We start from the raw sequence: 27,965 nt of genomic DNA on the forward strand, positions 1-27,965 counted from the left end.
AATTTGGAAGTTGCAAATGACAGGTCTCAATGTACTTTTTAGGACAATGTTCACTTGTACGACTTGATAATCTCTCACGCGTGCAGTCTGTATATATATATATTCAATAAGCTAAATACATTTGTGCGTGGGAACCTACACTATTAAAATGGTTGAATAATTTCCACATTATTGAAATAAATGTGTATCCCTACAATCCCACGGACTCTATGCAGAAACTGTACATGGCACCGTGTGGCCATGGAGGTTACATGTACAATGTATGTACTAGTTTGGCCCACTTATGAGAGCACATCAAGTGCTTCACGTATAAGTGTATTGGTTCACATGATCGGTTCTAAGGAGTGCATGACACAAATTAAAATATGCATTAACCCATATGAATAAGCATGGGCAACAGGTATTTTGGAGATGTATTAAGACCAAAAAGGGACAGGTTTGATACTGGTACCTCAGGTAAAATCAATGGGCCCATATTGAGAGATGGAAACGTATTGTCTCTAGAGCAAGACAGGGACAGTAAGATCCCAAGATTAATCTACTGGGACATCTCATCAGCTGCCAGATCAGGACCGAGACTAAGAACTGATGACTGGTCACACACCAGAATAGCACAAACGTCTAGAATTGATTGAACTTGGACTGAAGTGCTTTGTCATTCTGTAGCCTATCTGTATGGTGTTTTTCTCCTATGGGACCACTGGTTTTGTTTAAGGATCAAGCGAATCCTTCAAGTTGATTGAGATTGTCTGCTGTCAGACTGGTGCATTGGTTAGTGACAGGTGTTGTCATGTCAGATTAGTGAGCTAGTCCTGACATCCTGTCTGACAATCTACACATGGCAGATACCCTAGGCAAGGGATTCCCCGACATCAAACGTAATTTCTTAGACATGTATCATATTTGCTCTAGTCAACAATATCTGAAAGACAAATCTTTCTTTGAGGACCAAAAACGTGATATTTGAAGGGTTTTTTAGATGGTCATGACAAATCAAAAGGCATGTGTTTCCTTAGCAGAGTACTTGCTACATGTATGTCAGTTAATAATGTTGACACAAGGAACATACATCTGTACATGCACTACATTTAAATGTATTTAACGTGCAAAAAGCATGACTTTATACATGTAACTGATGTAGATTCCTACTTAACATTCTTATTAATTGAACAGTTGAACCGTTTTGGTTTCAAATGCTTTTGACCATGTTATGACGGTATTACAAAGTGACGCATAAATCTCACTGGACTTTGTCACTGTCTTGTCTTCAATAAAAACTGCTAGATGTACTACCGGTAGTACATCCAGAAAAAAAGTATGCTTTGTCATAAATGTCAAGGCTAAATTATATCCAACAATATCACGCAGACATCAGACATAATAAAGACGTGGGAGTTGATTGCTTTTATATGAGTAAGCCAGCCTATGAATATACTGCTTTACTTGCTGTAATCTAAAACAAAATCATTAAAATAAACCCAAATCTGATGCTTTAAAAACTGAAAAGACTTTGTCTTTGCACCCTGCTGTAGCAACCTTGTTTTAAGATTGCATGTTGCACGAATCAGGTTTTCCCATCAGGAAAAGGGACACAGCTCTATTCTTCACTGCATTTACATCAAGTGTAAATGAAGTGGTTTAAAGTGTTGATGTAATGTTACGCCGTATGAAAAATAACGTGGGTGGTTTTAAAGCATTGTTTTAAACACTGGCTGAGAAGCGTTTCAACAGGCCAGTAATAATGTTGGCCCCTGAATCAGGACAACAAATTTCTGCTTTCGTCTTTGTATTTAATAACGAAGGAGCATAATTCATTCTTCAATTTTGTGATCTTGGAGTTTAAGAAACATTTGTTTTTGATAAAGCAATTTATTTTATTACATTTTTATTTAATTTGTTTTTATTAAATGTAGAAACAAAACATAGCTTACATACGAGTCCAATGCTTAAAATTTACAGTAAAAATATTGACTGCTCTCTCTCTCTCACATCACATGTGCATGTACATCGGACAGCATGCTGCAGCTACCTCTACACGTATTCCAGGTTTATATAACCAACATACAGATCCTTGTCATTTGATTGGTGGAACTCACATCACGTGATAATGTTCCTCCCACTTCACTCTGAGCCACTCAATATTTGTATTATATTGTACATGCACTACAGGAAATCACAAATACAAACACACATACACAGGCTTATTATTACCAGCCTAAACACTGCGTTGCTCCGGCCTAGTGAAAACCGTGCAGAATATGCCATCAGCCTGGGGGTTTGGTCAGTATCAAATCAGGGCATGAATGATTATAGTGCGCATGCACAAGGTATACCGCCCCTAGAGTGGTAACAAGCATTTTGATGGACATTTGGAGAAAAAAAGCTGCCAGCGCTGCAATGCTATCACATATTTTCAAACTCTGGAGGTGTATATGTTGCCAAAAATTGCTACAACGATTATTCCCCTCATTTAATATCAGTGGCAAACATTTTGGACTGAGGCTGATGGGCTAGAACAACCTTGCTCCAAAACTCCAGTGTATTACTGAACTGTACTTACCATGCACAGTTGGTACGAGTAGGCACTATGTATGAACATGTGACACTTTTCTACGATTCTGTACTTAGGTTACACACAAAAGGACTATGCACTGGATGGTTTGCTAAACTTATAAGTTATAGCATCAAGATAAAAAAGTAAAAAATTGGCTGGTTCTGTTTAATATTTTTACCCAAAAATAAAATAAAGATAAGAAAGTAAGATGTTTCTTTCAGGGTGTCATTTTGTCTTTGTGGTGGGAAACAGCAATCACATGACCACATCATAGAAATGTCCCGCATATGGATAGCAATACAACGTAAAATAGTCTAACAATATTGTCAAGTTTTGCAGTTTTTGACCAAAATCGTATTTATGAAAGGGAAGTCATGATAGGGGCCTGGTCAATATAAAAGACCAGGCCACTAACAGGTTTTAAACCAGACGTTTAAAACTGATCTACCGCACTATTATTTCCTTTTTTTCTGTTAGTTCATTATCCCATTTCCTACTTTTGTCTTTCCAGTTTGTGCATAACATGGATGATATTTGACCCATATTTGCTATTTAATCGTTTAGCAGTCAAGAACGTTGACCATTTGAATGTACCTGTGCTTGAGTGGTATCAGGGTGTCTCTGACGTGTGGTATGGCAAGGTATGGTGACAAGCTCTTGTCTTTACTGCAGGCCTTGTGGTGACTTGCCAGCATCTCTGCCAAAATATCAGCATCAATAGAAAACACTACATTTTTTTCCGAACTTTCAAAATCACATTATTATACAATTGACATTTACACGTAAACTATACCAAAATATTTAATTTATTCAAGCTATATGGAACCTTTAAGAATATTTGATAGTCAGAGAACTTTTTTACAGATACTATCTATCAGATGTGGATGTATTTGGAAAGAAAACATCAATTGGTCCAACAATATGGGCCATATGCCAAGCTGCAGTGCTATTGAAAGTGAAAGTGACAAAGAGGCTGCTTAAGAATTTAAAATGTGGAACCAAAGAAATCTATATTTTCTTCTATTATCATCATCATGCACTGAATGGTGGGATATTTGGGCCTGAATTGTGAACTGTTTTCTTCTTGTACTTTTCAGCCATGATAAACAGCATGAGGACCAGCCCAATAGGAAGGGGCTGTCTGGGCTGGGCTTCCACAACATTCCTGTACAGGAAGTGCTTAAGGGAGGTCTTTGTGGTCCCACCAAATAGGGCAGACACTTCTCAATTAACAACACATACATGTATTGTGCAGTACACGTACCATGTTCAACACAGGTGCCATACAATTTGTAAATACACATGTACTTTTCATGCAAAAATTTACGAAACCATGGAAGAAAAAATAAAAAATAAATCTAACTTCAGGAAAAACCCCAACAATTTTAATATTCTTCTAGTAATTAAGAACACATGAAAGTATATTATTTTTTGATGGAAGTGTGGAATGCAAATTGGAAAACAAAAAAAGGAAAGGCAACTAATGTACACGTATAAATGGTGAATTGGGTTAGATAATTGCAACATAAAAGAAGTTAAATAAATAAAAGTAAAACACTGGACAACCAACCCTTCACAGGACATCAGAATATATAAGCAGCAAATCATGCTAATTGTTCATCCCTTCCTCTACCCTTCAAGAAACAGAAGGCAATAGTGGATATGTGCAAGGCAAGTACTAACCTGTGATGGCATCTACTAGCTGATGAACCTGCCTCTTGTCCTCCTTCTCTCGTCTGATTCTATACATAATGTACTTGTACAACAACAACAGACACAGCACCACTGTACACATAAACACAACAAAACAACAATTCGGATAAATTCAGTATTTATGAAATCTGTCTGGTTTTTTTTATAGCAACTTGAGTGAACCATGAACAAAGTATTGATGGATCGTCAGGTGCAGTGTTGTAACCAAGCCATATCTTTTACAAGTCAAGTCAAGTCACAAGTCAAAGTTTCACCAGCCAAGTCCCAAAATCTTTCATCAATTTCATCAAAATCTTTCATCAATTTTCAAGTTCATCTGAACATACCGGTATTACATGTATGTTATAATTCACATGACACCTGTATTCTTAAGTCGACAGCAGTAGCGACAGGAACCAGTCTACGTGTAGGTGTGCGCAATGGGGTTTATTAAGCGTGCATCATGTAGGGAGAATTTAAAAATAAATTCAAGTCAAGTTGCAAGTGATTTTTTTTTTCAAATCAGGTCAAGTCACAACTAATGTTTTTAAATCTGAGTCAGAGTCCGACTCAGCCACTCGAATCAACAACTCTGGTCAGATGAGGCCCACAGAGTCCTAGAAAATGGGACTCGAGTAAGACTTGAGTATGAGTCTGAGTCATGAGTCATACAACTCTGACAAAAGGCAACCACTACCTTTTTTTTCTGGGATCTTTCTTACCAATACAAAACAGAAACAGTCTGAAGAGAACCAAGACGGCTGAGCGTTGGACCCTACACAGCCATGACATGTTGACATGTTCTGATTCTAACCATACAGTCTGCTTCTCCAACTTCACAGCATCTACAACCTGGTCAGCAGAATCTGCCACATGTAGTTCCTTACCACTCTCATCATATAGCCTGCAAATCAAATAGCATTCACTCAGTTTCAAACGTCTGCAAGTGATACGACTTGGGGATGAAAGCTGGATTGGAACATGAAACTTTTATGGAGAGCAATTGCATGATAGTGTGAAGCTCTGATTTCATGTCAAGTAACAGTGTTATACTCAAAAAGTTCTCCAATGTATTTACATGTATTCTAATCTGCATTCCACATTTATTCCAAGCAGTTTTAACTCTTTGAGAAGTATGCCAATATCCCTTCACCCTGATGCCAGAGCCAAACCATTGAAACAAACCAAAATTTGCCAAACAAAGCACTTCTGAACCGTACCAAACTCAATTGCTCAATTTGGCATGCTCGGAAACGTAGTTTTAGTGCCTTATATTTATATTTGCCTAACCAAAATAAAAAACTTGGCACCATAAAATTATCATAATTATATTCTAATAATGCCAAATATTTTTTTTGTATTTACTTAGATTGTAGATTTCCGAGGTTTCCGAGGATAAAAATAATTAAAAATTCAAGCATGTGGGGGCGCCCTTTTCAACGCACCCATAACGGTGCTCTCAGTATTCTGACCTGGTATACAGACCCAAAAGTACTCTTACAAAATGTTGTCATTCAATTTTACTGCACTCAACTTATCAACATTTTCCCATTAAAATTATAAAGTAACAATGATATTGAGCTGAAAAAAGAGGCAAATTTTCAGTCTGTACTGCTTGCACCGCATGGTGGAATAAGCGAGCAGTTAACAGCATAAAATGCCGTGTTGAATGGCCAGTTGCCAGATCAAGTGCATACATTGTACATGCAACCCACCATCTATATATATAAGAGAGAGTTTAACTCGGCCTCCGAGACGATGTTTGCTCATGAAAGGATCCGAGACCGCGGGCTCCCGCTGCGCCAAAATCGCTCCACGTCCGTGGAAAAATACGGAGGGTGTCTTCCGCCGGGTCGGACACTTCGGGTCGTCCTGATTTTCCCGTACGGACCGGCGATCCTTTTCGTCGATTTTTCGTGACTGCATTTTGCGCAGGAATTTGCCGTCGTGTGCGCTTTCACGTTGACTGCCTGGCCGCCCCCTGTGCTGGCTTTTCTGCGAGTCTAGACTGTGCGAGGTCAGCGAGGTCAACGTAGGGGTTTCGTTTACGTGTTCTACTCAGCTGTTCTGCAAAAGCGTTCCCCAAATTGTGGTGTGGGGTGACCTTGGTAAAATATTTTTTCTCCATGGTGCGTGGCCACCGAGTGCCCCTATTCTTTCATATGCTTCGCTTGCCGCCCCTGCGCCGAGTGCAACGAATACTCAGAAGGACTTCACATTAAGTATGCCTTGCGCGGTCTGACCAATCGAAAGTCTACACTGCGTAGTATTTCCGGGCTATCCAAAACTGTCGATGGCAACGCGTACTGCAGCCTGCTCCACACCCTGGAAACGAGGTTGGGTCTATGGTGCTCGCTATTTGCATGATTTGAAGCACAAGCATGTGAGTGACGTGTATAGTGCTCTGTTGCTTCCATCGTGTGTTAATACAGCTCCATGCTTCCACGCCACCAAGGCTGAGCGTTGTGAGTTCGCTGCCCGCCACAGTGTTGCGTTATAATTTCGGGGGCCTGTCTGGGATCAACGAAGGATCGATGCATTGCTTCAAACATCGCGATCTTAAACGCAGTCACACAAAAAATCAACGAAAATGTGTCCGATCCGGCGGAAGACACCCTCCACATTTTTCCACGGACGTGAAGCGATTTTGGCGTCGCGAAAGACCGCGGTCTCAGATCGTTTCAGGAGCAAACATTTCTCGGAGGCCGAGTAAAATTTGCTCTTATAAAGATGGTTGACCCAAGTTGAATAACAGTTGACTCGACAAGTTCCTCGCAGACAGTCTCGCAAATTGTAAGACGTTCAAGTTTCGTTTGTTGAAGAGTCCAATATACTGAAACTTAATTATGACCTTCTTAATCAGCCTTCGCCTGTGTACTACGGCAAGCCTTTCAACTACGTTTTCTCACAAATGCCACTGCCTCACAAAATGCCAATTTAACAGACCAACGGGAACATTTACAGACTGTTGCCATGGTACATAATTATCATGGGCGTCAATCGGTGGGGGACGGGGAACCCCTCCACCCCCCCCCCCCCCCATTTTAAAGCGGTGGAGACTTTTTGGGTCCCCTCCCCCCCCCCCCCCACTTTTCTTCCCCGAATAAAAATTGTAGCTACTACATGTATAATGATTCTATTACTCAGAATAGCTCATTTTAAGGACACCAAACTCAAAAATGATGTTTAAAAGATGATCTTTTGCTAAAAAAAATTGTTTTAGTGGTCAGAAATTGCCTCAGATCGCACCACAGAAATTGCTTTTCTATAACTGCACGTCTTCTCAACTAAATCCCCCAATTACATTCATCTCCCCAAATTTTCATCCCCAACTCTACGCCCTACCCGATAGTATGATCGGGTAAATCAACGAGGGATCGATGCATTGCTTCAAATATTGTGATCTTTGAACTATGTTGGGTTGGAATAACGAAGAGTGCATAAATAATAATATTGGCGGTTGTTGGCTGTTTGGCCTTGCTTATATTATGGTTGAACCATGCCAACCTGAATAAAATAGTTAAATCGACTTTTTCCTCGCAGGTCTCGCAAATTGTAAGAAGTTCAAGTTTACGTTTGTTGGAGAGTCCAATACTGTACCTTCATAATGACCTTCCTCCATGATTCAGACTATGTAATTTTATGGTAACACACTCAACATTTTTATTGCAAATGCCACCTTCACGTTTTATTCCATTATGATTTATTGTCAAAACAGTACAATCAGCCTTCGCCTGTGTACTATACGGTAAGTCTTTCAACTCAGTTTTCCCACATTAACAAACGCGACTGCCTCACAAAATGCAATTTAACAGACCAACAGGAAAATTGACAGACAGTTATACATGTCATGGTACATAATTATCATGGGCGCAGCGTCAATCGGTGGTGGATGGGGGACCCCCACCCCAACATTTTAAAGCGGGCAATATCGTTTGGTTCCCTACCCCCACTTTTTCTTCCCCGAATAAAAATTGTTGCCTACTATAATATTCTTTTGCTCAGAACAGCTGATTCAATGACTCCAAACTCGAAAATGATGTTTAAAAGATGATCTTTTGTTTTACTATCGTACGTGGTCAGAAATTGCCTCAGATCGCGTCACCGTAAATTGCTTTTCTATAGCTACATGTCTTCTCAACTAAATCCCCCATTTACATTTAACTCCCCACACTTTCAACCCCAACACAAATACGCCCTACCCGATCTATGATCGGGTAAATCAGCTTGTTCTATAATAAATGCGAACATTAAAACTACAAAATAATGTAAAAAAAAAAAAAGTGTACACAAGGAAGGAGAAATCAAGTTCTCAGACTGGGCAACAAACTTGAATTTTTAAATCGTTCCAAACGATGTTTGCATGGTATTTCGTCTTAAATATTTTGATACCAAAGATGGAAAGCATGTGTGCATTGATTGGTGGATGACATTGGCAGCCTGGCCGGTAGCGCAGCTGGATTCCTTCTGTTCCGCTAGCATTCTGCCTAGCATATTTTTGGTGGCATGAACAAGTATACCTAGTGCACTGCGCTGCACAAAAACGTAGCACATACGATCGAGCAACGAGCGGGTAGCAAGGTGTATGTACGTACGATTATCCATTTCTATCTTTTCAGCTCTATGCCGAGACTGTGTGTTCAAAAGCTTCTGTTGACTAATCAGAAGGCGATATTTTTTTTCTTGGGGGAGGGGGGATAGGTCATCAAAGGTGACATTTTTTCGGCAGTTGTTTTTGTGAAATTTTTAAAATCCACCTTTTTTCAGCCGCAATTCTGTAATCCAAGTTATTTTAAAAAATGGCCTAAAAAAAAAACCTTTGAGGTTGAAAGTACCTTATTAAATGAAAGGAATTTATAGTCATATATTTCAGTCCTTACAATGGCAACACAATCTATATTCCAAGCTGCACTGTGTCACTGTGCGTGGTAGACGTGGTGTGGTAGAGCGACCAAGTGCATGCACTGAACTGAACCACTGAGGGCTGACTTGCAGTACCCTCAGACTTACCTCAGACCCCAGTGAGAATTGTTGATTATCTTCTGTAGGGCATTCTTCAGATGGTATGATAACCAGTCCTTTTTGGCATCAATATCCTCTTTCTGCAAAGGAAACAGATTTCAGAGCTTAGCAGGACTTTCTAAAATCTGAAATCAAAAACCCAAACTGTTAAGCTACTAGCATGTAAAGCTAGGTTTGTGTGGTTTTGGATTTTGAGAGACCCGTACATCACAGTATTTGGTATTATCAGGTAGTTCTTTGGGCAGACTATCATGTAATCAAAACAAACTAACACACATTGTGCTAGGGAAACTGCAAATGGACAGCATGGGCAGAACTTCAACAGCCCTGCTGGATGACTAGTAATCACAATGTTCACCTTATCTGGACACTGTGACCACAAGGAATTTAAATAATTATCCATACTGCAGATCTGACCAAGATGTTTCTGTCACCTTTAATTTTAAAGGGCATTTATACACATCTGGCCACATTTCAGAGGGAAAATGGCAGTAATGAAATTCCATACCAAGGCATCGTTTTTTGGAATATCGACAACATCATTTAGTATTGTTCTGTATCAAAAAAAATATTGTTACTAAATGGTGTTATTTAACGGTATAGTCCATCGTTTCTTATTTGTGCATTTTGCTTGTTTGAAGCAACAAACTTGCTCAAAATCTAAAGAAGGGTGCTGAACAACTAACTTGATGAAGTTTCAGCTCAGCTTCAGCTGTATATTTCGAGAAAAACAGCATTCTAGGATCTCGATTTCAAATCAAAAGTTGCTGAATCATGTTTTGAATTGGGCCTGAATTCAGCATCCGAGACACGTTCTTAATGAGCCGATTGCAGTTACGCGATGTCGCCCAATGATCCAACGAATTATAGCAACCGCGCGCGCAAGTGCGTCGTGTCAAGGCTTGCGCGCGCTTCGCCGAATAAAAAACACGAACTACTAACAGAAATTTCCACCGGTGCGTCTTAACACGCACCATTGGAAAGGCCTTCTTTCGTTGATGTCTTCAAAATGACAACTTGCCGCTTTCATAGGGAGTTTAGTCGCCTTACTTTCATTCAACCAAGTATGTTTTTCAACAATAATTACGTCAGTTACTTTTTGGATAGCTGCAAATGATGGACTGTAGCTTTAAGTATATTGTGAACAACTCACAATGAGGTAGATTTACGATTAAGTACATATTGTGAAGAATTCATTGTGGTCTGATCTTTCTCCATTGTATTAAAATCGTCCAGAGAAAACAATCAATACTAAACAATAGCAAAAGACCAAGGGTTTTATTCCCCCATGCATGAAATGTTATGTATCACACAGGCTGGTATTTAGAGTTTAATCTAAACACCTTTGGAAACAACTACAAATATTGACTTACAAATTCATACTTCAGGAAAGCCTGCACCTCTGCAAATGACATGTTTCTGCTTGTGACATCTTGTGATCCACACTCGTATTTTCCTGTAATTTATAAACATGAATGAGTAATAGTTTAATGGGTGTGGGACTCTGTGGTTAGAATTACAGTATAGTCTGGCAAGTTTACATTCACTGTTTACAATGTGCAATGTACGTGGATATCTTGGTACCAACAAAGAGTAGTCTAGTCACAGGCTCCTGTGTTAGTCTTTACCCAGTACAATATTGTAATCTGCAAAATATGTAGAAGTCATGTATTCTGCAAAATCTTGCTGGCTTTAAGGTCAACTTGCACATGTTATGGGCTCTCTGCATTAAAGGGAATATACAACATTTGCAAACATCGAAAAATAAAACTACCAAGTTTTTGGGAAATACCTTAATAGGATGTTGGTAAATGACAGTCTAAAGCATCCTGTAAAATTATGGCACCTGGTATACTGTCATTTTCAAGAAAAGTGTTATTTTTGTATCAATTTCCAACGCTGATCGGCCGATCAGCGTTGGAAACAACTGGCTTTTTTTTCAAATACTGGCACCAATTGACCATCGCACTTGTTTACAATCAATTACAAACCTATGAACGGGTACGAGCCAGCTAGACTGGTTCCCTAACCTTACAATTCCCCAATGTATGTAAACTGCTCTGTTTCTTCTTATATGGAGTCAGGGAACCAGACTACAGGAAAATGATCGTTTTTCTTGGTTTTTATAGCATTTTCGAACCCAAAACCTCCAAAAAGTCAGTGTAACTATATTTGCTTTATATTTCCAACCCCCCAATTCCAACCATTTCTGAAAATTACAGCAAAAGCAAATGATGTATATTCCCTTTAACAGTATAATACATGTAGTACATGACCACATTGAGAGCCTTGGATGGGAGGTACACACAGTGTGCATGTACATGTACTGGTCTGCTTATGTATGCCATAAAGTAGACATGACTTATTTTATCATGAATGTGCATAAAACCATGATGTCTTCGTGTGAGCATTAAGTGTCGTAAGCGATGTATTAAAATGTCCCTCCAAGTGGTCTTTCTCTTTGTACATTACATCAAGGTTGAACCTGACTAGGGTGCAACTTGCATTTTTTTAATTGCCTTGTACTAGAAACAGAAATGGGATTTGTCAAAATGGCAATTTGCAATTGTGTGCGGTTCTAACCAAACATGCACACAACGCATGTGCAGTGGACCGTTGTGATCCCTACACTTAGGAATGACTACTCCAAAGGACTATTTTGAAAGCAATTGATTACGGGGTTCAATGGCATAAAGTGCTTTCCAAGAGCATATAACTTTAACATAAATTTACATACATGTACTCATGCATGTAGCTCATCTTGAAATCATGCAATGTCTTTAAAAGCTGAAATAATTATACATGTAGAGTGATGGCAGAACTCTAGGTAAAGAAACTATGTGGAAAAAAATACATGAACAAAAACAAGGATAAAGGAGAGTACAATAGCCACTGACCTGCTACCTCCGATAACTTGTCATACAAAGACTGCACGATCCTCATAGCCTGAACATGCCGAGTTTCTTCTGATGGGAACTGGAAAAAGAAAGAAACAACAACATATTATATTAAATTATCTTAATAGTTTCATGACAAGTCAGCACAATGTTTAAGATGACACATGAACACAGGTTGACACATGTGAAAGAACAAAGCAGATTGGCAGACATACACTTAACTGTACACACAGCATTAGACCACTGACTTGTGTATACATCTACGTACATTTTATGGTAAAGAAAAAAAATTCTTCTTACATCACTTTTTGTTGACAGCCCAACTTTGCCTGTAATGGCATAAACCTAAGGGTTACAATGTTACTATGTATGTCTCAAATTTGAGGCATGGCTGCATGTTAAAATATCTTGGTAAAAGAACACCGCTTTTCTCTTACACTCAGAGATGAAACTGGCATATGGCAAAACAAATCGGAAAATAGGCCGAACAAAAATATGTGTCCAAAATCTGGGCCGCGACACACATGTATGCATGTACATGTACTTCATGCCAAATATCAGTGTTATGGCCTGTGTTTCTACCGTTGAAACACTCCAATAACGACTGGTGAAAGAGATTAAAACTACGTTCGTGATGATTTTGATGTGCTATGTCCATCGACTTTCCATCAACTTTTCTTCTAAATTATGATTGAAATAAAATGACATTTTGTGAAAAAATTGTTACAAAATCAAATTTTGTGGGACACATAGTAAGAAAATCAGAAATTTCGTTGGAAAATTCAAAAAGTCTGATTTTCGATTAAATCAAAAAGTTTCATCTCTGTACACTCACTGAAATGGATGAACTTCACTTCAAAACATATGCCTCAGAATGAACTTGTAAAGGCAGAGGCTGTACATGTACGTGTGTATGTACAGGGTGTCTCCCAAAAATGTAGCAGTCAAACAACATTTTTACTATTATAAGATGGAATTAATTTGATTAATATTTTTATTCATGAGGAAACTTTTGTAAAAAACTTACCATGAGATAATAATACAGTCCTCCTGATTTGAGGCGTGCGATCACACCCCAACACCATCGCACACCTAAAAGCTTCCCGAGAAGTGTGAATAATTGCACGCCTGAATTTCCCTGGACCACAGATCACACACCTAAAAACCACACACCTAGAAAAAACACACACCTAGAAAAATCCAGGTGTGCCTTTTTCCACACGCCTGTGATTTTCAAATCAGAAGGACTGATAATAATAATATTTAATAATAATAATAATAATAATAATAATAATGTACATGTGTACATGTACATGTAGCACCCTATAAAGGTTTACAAGGTACTGCGGCGCATATTGCAGCCACTGCCAGAAACACTAGGGCAAACCCCTTCTCTTAGCGGTAAGTGTTACTGGGTTCTTTAACGTGCATTACACAACACACAGGACCAACGGCTTTACGTCCCATACGAAGAACGAAGCAATAATGGTAAATTGCCTTGCTCAAGAGCACAAGCACCATGTTCCCACGGTCACAAGAGTCGAACACCTTAACCATTGGACCACAGCACCCCAGATGATATAGTGTTTCTTTACCTTCTTTACACTTGACAGAATTTTTGTTCTGTGTGATTTGGACATTTTGTTAAAAAGTTACGGAAAATCTTGTAAAGACCGTCAAAATCTGTTTAGGCCACTTTCTTCACCTTCTTGGTTAGTTTTGGCCCAAGACTGGATTTGGATTATGTTCATCTAGCGGTACCTGCAGACGGTTTCTAGCTACATGTACTGGTACAATGTCCATGTAGCTGTAGCACGCGATGCATGGCGCTGGCAAGCTCACCCAAAAGACATTAATGCTATCAACAACACAAACCAAAATCCATTCTTGGTAAATCGGGCAAGCCGCCCCAAACAAATCTGAGTTCTGAGTCTCTGGACTGGGGTGTCCAAATGAGATGGGATAAAGACCATTGTGTAGAGTATTAACATACCTTCAGACTCTACAGATACAATGTAAGTTTTGCAAAAAGAGAGTGCTAGTATTTTTAATAGTTATGGATTTACTGCTACATTTTTTTAGACGCCCTGTACAAAGCGTACAGGTAAGTAGTTAGATGTGCTTTGCCCTTAAATTAACAAGGATACAGTGTCCACCTATACATGAGCTGAATAATAAGTCTTACCAGATTCGTGTCACTTCTGCTATTGTCACTGATGTACTTTATATCTGTAAAAAGCAGAAAAATAATATGAGATTTAATGATCTGTTCTTGAAATTTTGTGACCAGGTGGTTCACTGAACTAAGGTAAACAAATTATTAAACATTAACCAAGAAAGTTATAATTTGGAACTTAGCAGAAGATTTTGAAAGCAGAAGATTATAAAAGTACAAATGTTAAAAGCAGAAGATGCTAAAACACAAATGGGAGAAGTTAAAACACAAAATATGTAGCATACATGTACATGTTTGATACACATTAATGTGATAAATTTTCCAAAATCACCTTTAAATCTAATTTTCAATAAAACTACAAAGTACATGTAGGTTCATGTAGGTGAAGTGCATTGTACATCCCGGTATACCCTCAAAAATGCAGACAACTGGTATCATTAGCACACATGTATGATTGTATCATGTGTCCTTTCTCTATGATTGTACTGAGACTACATGTATACATGTACATCAATAGGCATTCAGAGCAGTATGCAGTACATGTATGCATGTACTCTGATCCCTATCTGCAATTGTACTGCAAACCACAGAGTGCCCAGAGGCAACTGAATGGGGGAAGGTGATGACAATGTGGTTTTGTGGCGTACCAATATTGAGGCACTCCACAAAACTCCCAAAGCAGATCTTTGCAAAAAATTGCTCCAACAAAATGAAATTCAGGATCAAATTCAGACTGTGTAGGAATACTAATCACAAGTATGAATAAATATTATGAGCCATTCAAAATTATCAATGTTTTTAAATTGTGGGTCTAGGAAAATAGTTATCACCTGTACCGTGTGCACGCAATCTGATTCGTTTTTTGTTTTTTTTCCAATCCCGTCCCCATTTTGTCTATGGAACATCCCCTTGCACAGGAAGGGGGTATTACACATGTACAAAAATGTATGTGTTCTGATAAGGCGATTAATTATGCAAAACAAGCCTGGTCTTGACCTCGAGATTCTGACCATTCAGCGGGCACCATCTATCGGGTGATTTGGGTCTTAACCCATTGTGGTATTACAAAAACATGACAGCCAAATTTACCAGAACACCATAGTCCACATTTCTGATCGCAATGACGTCACAATTTCTAAAGTCAACTCCAATTGGCTGACGCGCAGGGTCGCATACAATTTGCAATCATGCTCACACATAGCAGATGTTGGTTACGGGAGAGGGCCGGCTCTATTGGACTTCCGTAACCGGCTCTGTTGGACAATGAGTGATACTCAGACTCCAACGTTTTTGGGCTGTATCACAGTCTGGTGCCCGTATCTATAGACTAATCCCCAAATAGACTCAGACTTGGGGGGGAGGGCAGTTTGTAACATTATAAAACTTTACATAACCCTAACTCCCTAGGCGTTTTTGCTAGGATGTAACCAGTCCTGCAAAACATTCCAACTGCCGCCATGTAAAAATACCATACAAAATCATCTGTTATTTTTTTAATATGGTCCATGGAGGGGTGACCACTACCTCAATCCTGCAAAATCCTCCGACAATCACTGTCACTATTTTGAGGCAGAGCCAGTGACATCCTGGAGCAGTGCAGATGAAATCAAGTGCCAGTATACCGTAATTTCCTGCGGATAAGGCGCGCGGCGGATAAGGCGCAGGTCCCTAAAATCACCCCAAAAAAATTCAAACGCCAACAGATAAGACGCACCGCCGCATAAGACGCATGTTTGACCGCACACAGAAGAACACCAGGCGTCACCCGGTGTCGGTACATCGCCACAAAGGGGCCATTGTGTTGCCTTAGAACGATCACACTATTCGGAGGATGAATTAAGCCGTGTCCGCACTGGACTTTTTTTTTGGAAGGTTTTACCGAGACGATAGTAAAATGAGAAATGGTCAAATGTGACCACTGTCCGCACTTGGACTTTCGACACGGGAAAATTTACCCAGACCGCGTGGGAGAAGTAACCGAGCTGTCACAGTGTCAGTATAAATAATTACTCACCGTACACAGAAAACAAATTGCCGATCACATTTTCAGCCGCCGATACGCACAGTAATATTACACACGCCATTTGCATGCACAACATAATCGTTTACACGATATTATTTCATCTTGACACGCTAAATCTTGACGAAAAGGCCTGTAATTCTGACGCATTTGTGATGCACGTCGTCGAAGCCATGCCGCTGTACGATGTTCCGTGCGGCAGCAGTGCCATCAGTATTCGTTGGTTCCCATCGCATGCTTACAGAATCGAAGCTATGATGTGGGCCAGGAACCAGTGACTACGGCCTACGTACGGTACCGGACCATGATGTTCCGTGCATGACTACAGTAGCGTATCAGGACGAATTTGGATCGTAGAAAATAACATACATCGGTGGAGAAAGAGAATTTCCGCAAATTAATTCTCAGAACGTGATCTCTCTTCTCTGTGTATGTATTTGTCCGTTGAAATATATATTTTAACGAGATTTTACCGCTCGGACTTGATGATACACCGCAGCGTGTTTCTACAAAATGTTCGGCCACACGTGCACTGAGGTTCGTGCGGTCTCTGTATGCATAACATGGCGCTCGGGCCGGAAGTACGCTTTCCTGAGCCGCTTTTACCGACTCGCACTGTTTTCATCTTGATTTTCAGGCTTGCAGAAAAAACCAACCGCACACCTTTGAGCAACACCAAAACGCGGTGAATGGAGGAACCTTGTTGACTTCGGTTTCAAAATGATGCCGATTGTCATGTTGACATTAGTACTTCATATTATCTTAAGTCTAAAGCAGACTTCGCAGATATCCTCTACAATAAACACCCTCAACGTTCACACAATAGAACTTGAGTGAATGCGATTTCCAAACGTTTAAGTAATTCTGATTGCAGCATTTTCGGAATGAAAAAACGGCCACAAAGATTAACGTTTGTATGACGGCATTGTTGGAATGAAAGCACGATCACTAGGGGGATCAACGCATTGTGGCATTGTTGGAATGAAAGCACGATCATGGGGGATCAACACATCGCGGCATTGTTGGAATGAAAATACGGTCACAATGTCTGGAGAGTTGAGCCTCGGTTGACCGCATTATTGATTGCGGCATTGAAAGAATTCTTCACACAAAGACCGTCACTTTGAACTCAAGCGACACCAGATAAGGCGCACCTGTAGATAAGGCGCAGCGATGTTTTTGTGGTCTAGAAAGTCAGATAAGACGCGTCTTATCCGCAGGAAATTACGGTAATCTAGGCCGAAATTTATGCACAGCTGAGCATAAAAACACAAGGTCCAACCTACATTGTAAGACCTTGACAGTGCATCCTCCAAAATCAGCTGCACCTATGTGCCCTATAGCCTCAATCCTGCAAAATCTTCCATCTTGCATATATTTTGGAGGATTTTTAAGGGAAGGTTAGGGTTTAGCAGGTGCAGTCTCAGATATGTCAAACAATACTTTACATGTTCGTAATAAACGTTCATATGTAAAGTGTACACCTCCCAACAAAACACACGTGTACGTGTAATGTGTGTACACGTACAATGTACATGCGTAGACACATGTACATGTTCACATGTGAGAATATGCTCGTTAATAGTAAGGATGTTGGGCCAAGCCAGGAAAGCCTACAGACTAGCTTATCCTGACTTACAGACCTGCTCACATGTTACTATTAATACAAGCATCTAGGCATCATGATCAACTGGAAATGATAAACATATGGCTGGTTCAAACCCTCTGCATTCCAAAGTAGGGTGCCAGCCAGTTCATGCTATACTGTGAATGTATACTGTATGAGTGCATTTAACACGTGTGTATGTGCGTGTACATGATACAGTATACACAAGCCCAGGTTGGACGAAGTCTTCATTGCATTACGACTGACGTCCAGGATGAGAATTCTCTACATAAGACCACCCAAAATTTGGACCAGATTTTTGTTACGTTTTACCTCGTTACAGAAGCTTATTTCACGCCTACATTTTCTATGTGTCCTTCTCTATTGATCCAGGGGTTCAGGAATTCCATATGTGATGCTGACCGACATTAATCAGGAAATAAACTCTAAAGCAACGTTAAACTTGTACGTGTTTGTAGTCTCTTTTCATCAGTTTTATTCCCGAGTCGTACGTCATGTACGTGCGCACGAAAGCGCGCACGCACGCTAGTGCCCTCATTTGTTTAGTTTTGGTTGGAACAGTGACGTCACTCCAGCCGACTGACGTCACGAAAACGCTCAACCAATGACCAAAGCCGAAACATGTTTCTGGTAACTGGCGCAAAAACACGCTCGGTCATGGGATTAGCGACCGCGCCTTCAAGTAAGTGCGCGTGCGTATGAGGGTGGTTACTAAGCAAATCTCGCGTGCGCACTGCATATTCACGCTGCATAGTCTGGCTCCCAGACCAGACGTGATATGAGCGCCGAGAATAATTGTCATGTCTAGGGAACCAGACTACACGCTGCACGGACGTACGTCATGTACGACTAGAATAGACTCTGCGGTGAGAAACTGATGAAAAGAGTCTACAAACACGTACAAGTTTAACGTTGCTTTAGAGTTGCTTTAAAAATTGGCTACAAGGTAAAAATATTGAAATTATCGGTCATACATTTTTTCGCCCGGTTTTGAGCACTTAATACCCTGGACTCCCTCCGTAATGTAGGGGGGAAAGGGAGTCCACCTGGGCTACAGTATACACATACATGACAAAAACGTGAAATATTATTTGCTGAATTGTGAGGACGTTGGTGACACGGTTATAATTGGAAACACCTAAGACACAACAGAAATCAAGCCAGGCAAAATGAATTGAACATACATTTTTTTACATTTACATTAGAAATTCGCAATTATACATGGTATACATGCACGTGTACATTTATTATTCCCAGTTACACCTGATGAACGTCCAGCACGAAGGACAATTATTCCCTATGTTTGTTTCAATGTGTCCGTTTTCCATTTCAAGAAATCGTGTTTCAATTGTAAAATTGTGTTTTAAAAAAGCATCATCACATTTGTCATGTTGCTGATGTAAACTGAAAATGACTGAACAAGCTCACTGGTAATACAACTGCCACACAATTTCAACTATATAATCACAAAAGATGTAAAGTACAAGTAGTTACTATAATTGACATCACTATAGTCAATGTTATCTTTAGGAACTTTGAAAAAGTGTACATACACACGTAGCAAGCTAGGCAGTAGGCATACATGTAAGTACACGTGTATGTCAAACTTAAAATAGACTCAACAACAGATCCTTCATTACTGCAACGGGGCCCATTGATATCTTTCATCGATAACTTTGGCCAAGCTGGCCAATTGGCTGACATGACAGCTGTGAAATCCAGGAAGGAAGTTGATGGTGTGGACTTTCTTGAAGTACTAGTGGCATGACTTTCTCTCCTTTTGCAAGCGATGCTGAGTCAGAATGGATGCATGGAGTCTCCCCGACAAGAAAAACCTCCTGTGATTACCATTATTTTGGGGGTGATCAGGCTGATCCCCATCAATGTTTGACATTTTTCCAGCATGTTGGACATTAATTCTTCACAATGTTTTTTTACACATCCTTGAAACTACAGACAAACATCACCCCTGATCTTGAGCTGTGCAAACAATGTATTACTGTGACATCACGATGATATCATCAGGTTCACTGTCTCAAACTGCTAAGGACGAGATACCCATTTACTTTGTTAAAAATGTAGCTTAACCAGAATCACAGCACTTTTCTGGCCTAATCTCATAGACCACATCTTGGTAAACATCTTTGACTCCCGAAGGTAAAGTTTGCCTGACCTTTACTTTCTGGGTTTACCATAGATCAAAGTTTTATAGGTGAATTTAAAATGCAAACAGACGCTTAAATCCAAAATTAAATCACGTTCTTCCAAACAGTTCACAGGATGTAACTGGTACACATGTGAACCATGAGTCCCAGATGTACACCTTGTTCCAACATCAACCAATAATCAGATATCAATTTTCAGGACAAAAATCGACAAAATACTTTCAACTGTAAGCATAAATAGTGTATCTGAATTCACTTTTGTACATGTATAAACCACACTACCTAAACAAGGAAACTGTGAGAATCACTTGGCTCCATGAGGCTCTACAAATGTACGTCTGGTCTCCTCAAACATGTATGATAAATGCAGTTCAGCTATTGTACATGCGTCTAGCAGACAGCCTTGATGCGATGATTGTGGCTGGAACTTTACTGGTCAGGTTTAAAAATGGTCACTCTAGGGGTGGGAGGGGTCTGTGGGAGGGGTCCGTGTTTTGCCAATGACACATGTACATGTACATGTACTGCAGATTCAGATTGTGTTGGAAAGGAGTACTGAAGTAAAGTCATCCTTTCCTGGCAGATCTTAGGAGTTGGTCCTCACATGCAGTGCATGCCTTAGAAAACTCTCTCTTCACTATGTGTATGTATTAGAGAGCAAAAATATGAATGTGACATATCAACATTGATGAGGTTGTCTCTACACTCACTCAGAATCAAAACATTATAAGTCAAATAAGCCACCCACAATGCTGATGCACCCCACCAAACAAGAAATCTTCAGCCGAAATGTACATGTACATTGTAGTGTATTAGCCCAGGTGGACTCCCTTTCCTCCCTACGTTACGGAGGGAGTCCAGGGTATAAAGTGCTCAAAACCGGGGGAAAAATTTATGACCAATATTTTCAATATTTTTACTTTGTTGGAGAAGCCAATTTTTACGCCGTAGTATTCTATGTGTCCTTATCTATTGGGCCGCTGGGTTCAGGAATTCCATATGCGATGCTGACCGACCTTAATCAGGAAAATAAACTCTAAAGCAACGTTAAACTTGTACGTATTTGTACACTCTTTTCATCAGTTGCTCATCGCCGAGTCTATTCTAGTCAGCGTGTACGTCCGTGCAGCGTGTAGTCTGGTTCCCTAGACATGACAATTATTCTCATCGCTCATATCACATCTGGCCTGGGAGCCAGACTATGCAGCGTGAATATGCAGTGCGCACGCGCGATTTGCTTAGTAACCACCCTCATACGCACACGCACTTACTTGAAGGCGCAGTCGCTAATCCAATGACCGAGCGTGTTTTCGCGCCAGTTACCAGAAACATGTTTCGGCTTTGGTCATTGGTTGAGCTTTTTCGTGACATCGGTTGGCTGGAGTGACGTCACTGTTCCAACCAAAACTAAACAAATGAGGGCGCTAGCGTGCGTGCCCGCTTTCGTGCGCACGTACATGACATACGACTCGGGATTAAAACTGATGAAAAGAGACTACAAACACGTACAAGTTTAACGTTGCTTTAGAGTTTATTTTCCTGATTAATGTCGGTCAGCATCACATATGGAATTCCTGAACCCCTGGATCAATAGAGAAGGACACATAGAAAATGTAGGCGTGAAATAAGCTTCTGTAACGAGGTAAAACGTAACAAAAATCTGGTCCAAATTTTGGGTGGTCTTATGTAGAGAATTCTCATCCTGGACGTTAGTCGTAATGCAATGAAGACTTCGTCCAACCTGGGCTAGATGTGTATCACAATGGATGCTTTAAGGCAGTCTGTAGTGTTGGCCTCAACTGTAGCCTGTAGGAGGTCACTGTACCACATGTATACCATATGAATACATGGATATGTACTGGAATTCAGTTAAAAAGATACAGTAGCATCTGCCACTTGGGTGTGCAGCATAGATAGGGTAGGCAAGCCCATAAAAATGCGACTCAAATACTAGACTTCCTCTGTCTTGTGAGCCACACACCATTGCATCCAAAAATTCCTGAATAGTTGTATTTCCTGAATTTGAAATCTAGACTGTTTTTGTCACTTCATATTCGCTTTGAAAGCTACTTTCCTGAGCAAAAACTAGGAAAAGTTGAATTCCTTACCACTAGATGTTTAGTTTTCCTGTTAAATTGGCAGGAAAAGTTTGTAGAGAGTTAAAAATACAATTTGTTTCAATTGTTAAACTGTTAACTGGAATACAGACATGCCACGCTATACTCACCTGCAAGATTTCCATTGCCAACATTCATGTACACTGTTGCTAACACAATGAAGAAAAGAAAGGCACATGACAGCAGAATCATTGGAACATAGTGGCCAATCCTGGCCCCAAGGCTGGAGGCAGAATGGTCCTCAGTTGCAAACTCCTCATACAGATTTTCTTCCTCTTCTGGGAAACTGGAACTTGGCGACTTGCTAGCTGATTGTGAGCTGCCTGGCTGAGCTGCCAATGAATGAGTTCCAGATGTATGGTTTGATTTTGAATTCAGAAATGTAAAACCTGGTGTTTTGGAAGTAGTTTTGTTAGACATGTTGTTAGATTTGCTTGAACTTGGTGTACTGTGATCGTGGATGGGAATTTGTTGAGAGTTGAGATTATTTCTTGAGGCTGGGGCAAGAGCATTACTGTTGTTTTGGGTGGCACTTAATTTACTTGCATCCACTTCATCATCATATGCATCTGACAGACGAAGACGATTGTGAGATTTACGAGGAGTGCTGGTCCGTGGTGTTGATGTGGGGAGACTTCGCCGTGGAGAGGGTTTTGTTGTGGACCACCACAGACCAGAAGATGGCCTACCAGTTACTGATAAACTGCTTGCTCCATGATCTTTTGTGTATGTTTGGTTCATCAAAGGGTTTGTTGTGTGTGCAGACTCATAACTTTCTTTACTGTTTGAAGTATTTCTTCTTCCTGTAGCGTGATTCGTGTTGTCTGTGTCAATTTCCATATCTTCCTCGTCATCATTTTGATCATTTCCATCCACATCAGAGTCTGAAAAATCGTCATTCTTAGGCATTAGTAAGGACTCAGTAATGGCGACTCGATCTGCCTGCTGACGGCGACCTCCAGATATGTCTCCTGCTGCCCTCGACTTGTTCCCCGTGTCTGAACGGGCGAGTGATGATCTCGCACTCGGTAACGTACCAGTGGAATATCTCTTCGATTTGGTACTAGCATTTAACCGTGAACTAATCAAGGAAGGCTGCTTTGAGAGTAAATCAACGTGTTCGTCTGCTGTCCCGTTATACGATGTCTGTGGCTTTGCCTTAGTGCTTCTTCGCCGTAAAGATTTGCTTTGGCTGGGCATGGAGCGACGTCGGCTACCCGCTGCCGCTGATGACTCGACATCACTTTCGTCAGAGCTGAACCCAAGCAACTTGCGACCTGGTGTGGGCGGTTTTGGCGTGGTTGTTTTCAATCTCGCCTCAGCTTGGAGTTTCTCTAACTTCTTCAAGTAAACTTGACGGGTGGAGTCTGTCACAGGGCCAGCACTGAAGCCCAAACGCTTCAACTCTGCTCGAAGTTCCCGATCCGTGAGTGCATTTGATGCCGCCATTTTGTCGTTGTAACCCCGAATTCCCGGATGTATAACTGTACATACTGCACTGCACTAGTGCATGCACTGTACGTGGTAGGCGCAATATACTACTAGTACGTACTGTACGTAACGTACGTAACGTACATGTACATGTACATGTACGTACGTGACTGCATGTAACTGCGCGGCACATGCACAATGGATGTGTCGTGTCGATGTCCTCAAGACGGAGGTCACGTAAAGTAGATGACAATCAACATGTTCCTCACTGTGCAAATTAATCGCATGGAACTTCGAAGGACAATGAAAGAAAAGTTATTGCGGCCCTCAGTGAAGTAAATAAACATCTTTTTAATTATTTGTTTGTTTCACAATTCGGATGGAGGATCCTTGCCTATGATAGCTTGTCGAGATGGAGGGGTTCCTCCCGGGCCTATGGGTCTTCGATCTGGAGAGCTACAAACCGATACCGGTTACACCTCTATGTTCCGACACCCCTATGTTCCGACTGCACATATTCCTATTCCTAACCCTAACCCTAACCCTAACCCTAACCGGGAGTAAAACAATCTAGGTTGTCGGAACATAGGGGTGTCGGAACATAAAGCAGTCACCACCGATACCGATAGCGTATCCAGGTTGACCGCCGTCACTGAGAAAAGGGAGGGTGGGGCGGCAGCTAGGCACATTATTGGGAACAGGGGCGGCGGGCGGGGGGGGGGGGAGTACGTCTTCCCCCCCCCCCCCAGGCATGTGCCACCCCGTGTGCACCCGCTCAGAATTTGGGAAGGCAATAAATGCCGAGCTTATTGTACCCAAAACAAAAAACCTTTTTTTCATAGCGTTGCAGACGTCCACAAAGGAAAAAATAAGACCTTTTGTGTTTGATAGACACAAATTTTAAGACAGTTTTTTTCTCTGGACACCTGGCCTCCGTAAAATCTCATAGGGGGAGAGGAGTGGGGGTTACGGTACCATAATAACTCAGCGCGGACGACCATGCACACTTTTTCGGGGAGGCCCACGCGCGAAATTCGTTACTAACAGCCGATAGTTGATATATTTTCTTATAAAAAGGGCACTTGTTCAACATTAAAAATACCCCCCCCCCCTTAAAAAAAAAAGCTGGCTACGCCTCTGGTCATACCGTGGTAATCCAATTAAAGTCAGTGGCCTGCGCGCGCTGTTCCTGTTCAAACAAGTGTTTTATTAATCGTCTGACTAGATTTCTAGTTGATATGCATCAATTGTAAAATTGGGCGATACGGTAATTTTTGACGGCAGTTTTATTATTCATATTGTGTAAAATCGCTTTCAAATAAATTACTGCTGAATTTCACTGGAAAGAGAGACTTTCTAAATCCTGGGCTGTACAAGACAGGAGAAATAACAGTTTGAAAGCCGATAGGGGGCGCTGCTCAGTGTGAGAACAGGATGAGTCCTGTAGGATCACCCCTAAAATCTTTGTTCGAAATTCATATAATGCAAGGACATCGGTAGGCCCCTATGTTTGAAAATCGCTCATCGGGAGTTGTCATCGGGAGTTGAACATTGTAACATCAGGCATTGATTTCACTCAGATTCCTTTTCACTTGCAGTTTTCCAACTGGCGGATGTACGGTGCGTTGCGTCTGTTGCTCTTCGACAAAATCCCTTTTTTTCTGTTCATGACTTTTCAACTTTATTGGAATTTTGCGTCGGGGTGATTTAAATCAAATTAAGCTTTGCCCTTCACTGACGTTTAAACACTGTATAACTCAGAGTGTGTTACCTCCCGAGTGAAAGTTGGAAAAAATCACTCGGGTGGGACTCGAGCCCACGACCTCCTGCTTTCTAATGCAGATGTCTTACCACTCGACCACCGAGCTAACGGGATCGGTTGGCTGGTTCGAATCTGATGTACATAGCAGCGGGTATCGCATAAACTAGTATGAGATGGAATTTTGCGTCGGGGTGATTTAAATCAAATCAAGTTTTGTCCTTCACCGACGTTTATGCGGTACCCGCTGCTATGTACATCAGATTCGAACCAGCCAATTGTTAGTTCGGTGGTCGAGTGGTAAGACATCTGCACAAGAAAGTAGGAGGCCGTGGGTTCGAGTCCCCCCGGGTTATTTTTTCCAACTTTCACTCGGGAGGTAGCACACTGAGTATGCAGTGTTTAAACGTCGGTGAAGGGCAAAACTTAATTCGATTGTCAACTTTTGTTTTATTCCAACCTAAAATCCTTTATTTTCTTTTGGACGTCTGCAACCACATAGCTGACAAAAAATAATGTGAGTTTTTTTCAAGTTTTTTTTTTTGGGGGGGGTGCACATAGATCCACTTTTTTTTTGGCGGTGGAAGTCTCATTCAAAAGCGAATACATTATTTTGTAGGCCCTATTGCTAGAAAAATAACCAGCAAGTTAGAGAAGGATTCTCTTTTTGGAATCTTTTATATATCAATTCAACTATTCTTGAGATGGAATTTGGGTCGGGGTAATAATGATATTTTAATATTAGCTTTTGCCCTCCACCGACGTATAAACACTGAATACTCAGTTCAAAGGAGATCCATACGGGAAAAGATTTACTACCCAAAATTCTTTCAGAACTTGCTGATGATCGCAAGGAACACAAACACGCCCCTTTCTCTCATCAATAGTTGCATCCGGAACCTCCGGAAGCACGGGAAACTGAAGAATGTCGGGTCTGTCAAAAGATGGAAGTGGGAAACCAAAACTCTTGAATGTGTAACGTTAATTAAAGATATAATGTCCAAGCGTCTTTTATGTTCCTTCTTATTATCATTCATTGCTATTTTGCCCTTTTAATTGCTACTTTTGAATGATACATCAAAGAGAGAGGTGGCCTCCAAAAAGGAAGTGGGCGGGGACGCTAAACATGTTTGTTGTTTTCGTCTTAGGGTAAAGGCTTCATTCCCCGCGCTGATTTTCCAGTATCATCCCAAACAAATAGATTGCTTTTCTAAATTGCTGTTTTACATGGGTTATTCAATTTTCAATAGGACGTCGACTGAAAAATAATCGGCCCATGTTTAGTTGTTGAATTATTATTAGTTTTGTCGCGGGGTAGGCTGGTTCCCGCCCCACAATCAGTACATATGTACGGACCTGTAGCCAGTCTGCTGGCAAAGCGCATCTGTTTGTTTGTGCCCCCCAAACAAGAAACCTAATTAATGTAGGCTTACGCATTTAAAATGATTCATCCCTATATCAGGATCGATAATGTAGCTGTCGGTAGCGCAATGTGGGAATGTAAATTCCACACCCCTTACCTATAAAAAGTACATCAAATTAACAACATTCCCATTTTGCCCAGGGCAATAGCCCTGTAACCTAATGACGTCACGCTTTGTTTATGTGTGCTCGTTCTTATTTTAGCAAATTGAGGAGAGTCACAAGCTCCTAAAAGAAAGCGCACATGTAAACAAAGCATGGTGCCATGTTGTCTCAGGTCTATGTAACAGTTGTACGCATTAGCTCCATGATTAATGTAACAGCCAATTTACCGGCTAGGGATGAATCTTCCCCTTATACATTTGGCCACTTTACTTCTCTTTCTCTCTAAATATTCCCCGAAAACAAAACCATGGCAACTATAATACTTTTCTGGGTTTTTTTTTATTAATATATTTATTTTTTTAATATTCTATCCTAATTTAATCAAGTATTTTCCACCACCAACAAAATGAAATACAATAGAACAAATAAGGGGCTCTTGAACCCCAACATGTGTTTGAGTTTGAGTATCCCAAGTCCATCAATTAAATTAACATAAAACTTACATAAGCAAAAGTAGCCATCTCAAGTGTAGATTCATTCAATCATTCATTCTTTATTATTGTTACCATATCTCAAAAACAAAATTAACATTAGAATGTCAATCTCCATTCCCCATTGAATTAATTAGATGTACGAATTCGCTTTTACATTCTGTTTTTAATCTAAAGATACATATCCAACCAAAACAAAGCCATAATGCGAAATTAAAAAATGTTAACAACACAACACAAGAACACAATGTTTACTCATTCGTAGATATACAAGTCATGCACAAGTAACATAATTTAGACACAACTAAAGAATATCCTCAACACAGTAAGTTTGCCTTAAGAGCAACGTTTTACAAATGACACCAACGTCATTTATACACATGACAATATGATATTACAAAAATGTACATGAAATCCAAGGGCCTACTCAGATTTTCAATACCAAGGTTGGTTTAATAAAAAAAAAAATAATGTACATACAATATTC

The 27,965-nt window shown here is 40.5% G+C and overlaps 1 protein-coding gene across 1 annotated transcript in view; it reads right to left on the reverse strand.

The window, feature by feature from the left end:
• The window catches only part of LOC119731523 (inner nuclear membrane protein Man1-like), a 40,841-nt gene extending 17,080 nt beyond the window's left edge, over nucleotides 1-23,761 (reverse strand). The window contains exons 1-8 of the mRNA XM_038204696.1: nucleotides 22,381-23,761; nucleotides 14,351-14,394; nucleotides 12,166-12,244; nucleotides 10,642-10,724; nucleotides 9,257-9,348; nucleotides 4,969-5,150; nucleotides 4,238-4,339; nucleotides 3,149-3,251 (exon numbers count right to left, since the gene is read on the reverse strand). Of these exons, the coding sequence (XP_038060624.1) occupies nucleotides 3,149-3,251; nucleotides 4,238-4,339; nucleotides 4,969-5,150; nucleotides 9,257-9,348; nucleotides 10,642-10,724; nucleotides 12,166-12,244; nucleotides 14,351-14,394; nucleotides 22,381-23,719 (2,024 nt within the window). The 5' untranslated portion in view covers nucleotides 23,720-23,761. The remainder of the gene's footprint in view (nucleotides 1-3,148; nucleotides 3,252-4,237; nucleotides 4,340-4,968; nucleotides 5,151-9,256; nucleotides 9,349-10,641; nucleotides 10,725-12,165; nucleotides 12,245-14,350; nucleotides 14,395-22,380) is intronic.
• Between the last annotated feature and the right edge of the window lie 4,204 nt (nucleotides 23,762-27,965).

The sequence above is a fragment of the Patiria miniata genome, unplaced genomic scaffold, assembly GCF_015706575.1.
Source record: "Patiria miniata isolate m_02_andy unplaced genomic scaffold, ASM1570657v1 HiC_scaffold_24, whole genome shotgun sequence".
Taxonomy (NCBI): domain Eukaryota; kingdom Metazoa; phylum Echinodermata; class Asteroidea; order Valvatida; family Asterinidae; genus Patiria; species Patiria miniata.